Below are 2,387 nucleotides of genomic sequence, written 5' to 3'. Positions count from 1 at the left end.
GTCGAGCGCGGCTCGGATCGAGCTCGAGATGAACCCCGCCACGCGGGCCGGCTCGAAGGGGTAGATTTTGTAGACGAGATAAGGGAAGGAAGAAGCGAGGGTGGCGTTGAGAAAGGGGATATCGTCCGCCGCGACGAAGTGGAATTGGATGGACTGAGGGCACCCCGTGTGTTGCAGCACGGACAGGATCGCTGCCATCGACCCCCGCAGATACGTGGCGTCCAGAGTCATCGCCACGTGGACCGCCGCCGCCGCTGAGCACTCTGCCGCCGCCGACGGCGCCAGCGCCGCCGGGCATCCCTCCGCGTTGTAGAACTCCGGCGCCTCTCTAAACCTCTGCTTCTCTTCCTCCGCCGCCGCCGCCGCCAAAACTATCACCGCCGCCAGTAGGTTCCACGGCGGCGCCGCCTTCTTCCGCATCTCTCTCTCTGAGAAGCTTCAGAGAGAGAAACTTCTGTTCTGTGTTGTTCTCTGATCAGAGGATTTAAAGAGGGGGGGTGGGGTGGGTGGAAATTTGTAGAAAGACCCGATTTCGAGAGTTATTTCTCCCTTCTGTCCTCTCCTAAGTTCCGCCGTTATTAACCCATGAAATCTCGGTGTATGTTTGGTTTTCGGCGTACTGCGCCGTACGAATCCCAGCCAGTGGGTCGTAGCTCGCACGTAGACGGTGCATGGCGCGCCACGTACGTCCTTCCGGCACGTGTGCGAGTCGGTGTGCCTTCATCTCTCTATCTTCATGTCCATGTCACTGTCTATGTCACTCTCTTGCCCGTGCCAGGTGGCATTGGTCACAAGCTTCCCGCGTTTAAAGCGAATGACTTGGCGGACACGTCATCCGTTACCAAAAGTCAACGATTTTACGAGGGCTCATCTCCATTTTGCCCTTGCGACACCGACACTAAACGCTCTGAGCAGGAAAGTTGACCCGATAGTTCCCACGTGGGAAGTCCTGCCTGCTGACGTCAACTGGGGAGACACGTTGGAGAGTTGACTATTGAGGGCCGTTATTGGGCTCGGGTTGAAGAAGGAGGGCCCAATAAGGGAACTGGGCAGGGCACGTGAAAAGTGCAGTAAAATCCAGCCTGTCGCGTTGAAATTGACGAGTTAACGCGTTCACCGACTGTCTCGAAAAGGCAAGTTGCAGCGTACCAAAGGCGATCTAGTCAACGATATTAATTAGTGAAGGGCCCACGGCCCATTCCGCCTTCATTTATGCTTGATGTAGTACTTACAACCATGCGCCAAAAAAATAATCTAAAACTATTGTCCAACACGTTCTCCATATCACTTGCTGGTCCGTTTCTCGATGGGGGCAACAGCTCTTTAGGGTTTGGTTCCAGATGGGTCGGTTCCAGTTAGTTCTGATCGGGTCATGTTGATATCGGAAATGGGCTTTCCGATATCCGTCTATACCAATATCCTGATGCCTAATAACAACGATATCGGATCTCGGTTACTACAGTATCGATATCAGACTGGCAATTACTATGCCCAAGATTAGAGGTCTAGGCTCGGGCTCGGGCCAATTTACGTGATCAGGGATTTTACCTGATTCGATCTGATTCAACCTTCGATCTCGCCATGATTAGGGAATATGGGATTGATCATCTGTGTGATAATCAGATTGCATGATTCTTGTCCTTGACATGGGGCAGCTCGCTTGACATGTGACAGCTCTAATTGATATGTGGCAATTTTCCCTTGGTGTCGAGTTTTAATCTGCCAAAAGTTTGATCTGATCGACAATCCATGATTGAATGGTTGATATCGGAAATGGGCGTTCTGATATCCGTCCATACCAATATCCTGATGCCAAATAACGATATCAGATCTCGGTTACTACAGTACCGATATCAGATTGGCAATTACTATGCCCAAGATTAGACGTCTAGGCTCGGGCCATGGCCCATTTAAGAGATCGGGGATTCGACCTGATTCGAGCTGATACGGTCTTCGACTTCACCATGATCAGGGCATATGGGATTTGATCATCAGATTGCATGATTGCATGATTTTTGTCCTTGACACATGGCAGCTCTCTTGACATGTGACAGCTCTAATTGGTATGAGGCAATTTTCCTTTGGTGTCAAGTTTTAATCTGCCAAAAGTTTGATCTGATCGACAATCCACGATCGAATTTTCTGGAGAGATGTCCAAGAGGGCCATGTAGATAAAGCTGGTGGGGAAATGAGAAGGATTCTGAGGTCAGATGATTAAAGTCATGACCTCTGTACTTTCTTTCTCCAGGGCAGATTGATCTGGTGGTTCTCCCAACTGGGCCAAGAGGCCCAATAAGACAAATCTGTGGAGGAAGAGAGAAAATCAACAGCAGATGGTCAGTTTCTTTCTCCAGTCAACTAGGTCAAGGGGCCCAAGAAGATAAAAC

General features: G+C 50.4%; 1 protein-coding gene across 1 annotated transcript in view; it reads right to left on the bottom strand.

Moving 5' to 3' along the window:
- Positions 1-466, bottom strand: part of LOC144702378 (putative galacturonosyltransferase-like 2) — a 1,255-nt gene extending 789 nt beyond the window's left edge. Inside the window, exon 1 of the mRNA XM_078574401.1 lies at positions 1-466. This exon is cut by the window's left edge and continues 789 nt beyond it. Coding sequence (XP_078430527.1) covers positions 1-420 — 420 coding nt within the window. The 5' untranslated portion in view covers positions 421-466.
- Between the last annotated feature and the right edge of the window lie 1,921 nt (positions 467-2,387).

The sequence above is a fragment of the Wolffia australiana genome, chromosome 4 (genome assembly GCF_029677425.1).
Source record: "Wolffia australiana isolate 7733 chromosome 4, ASM2967742v1".
In the NCBI taxonomy this organism is placed as follows: Eukaryota; Viridiplantae; Streptophyta; class Magnoliopsida; order Alismatales; family Araceae; genus Wolffia; species Wolffia australiana.
The sequence above is the reverse complement of the archived record's forward strand: the minus strand, read 5'-3'. Positions and strand labels throughout refer to the sequence as shown.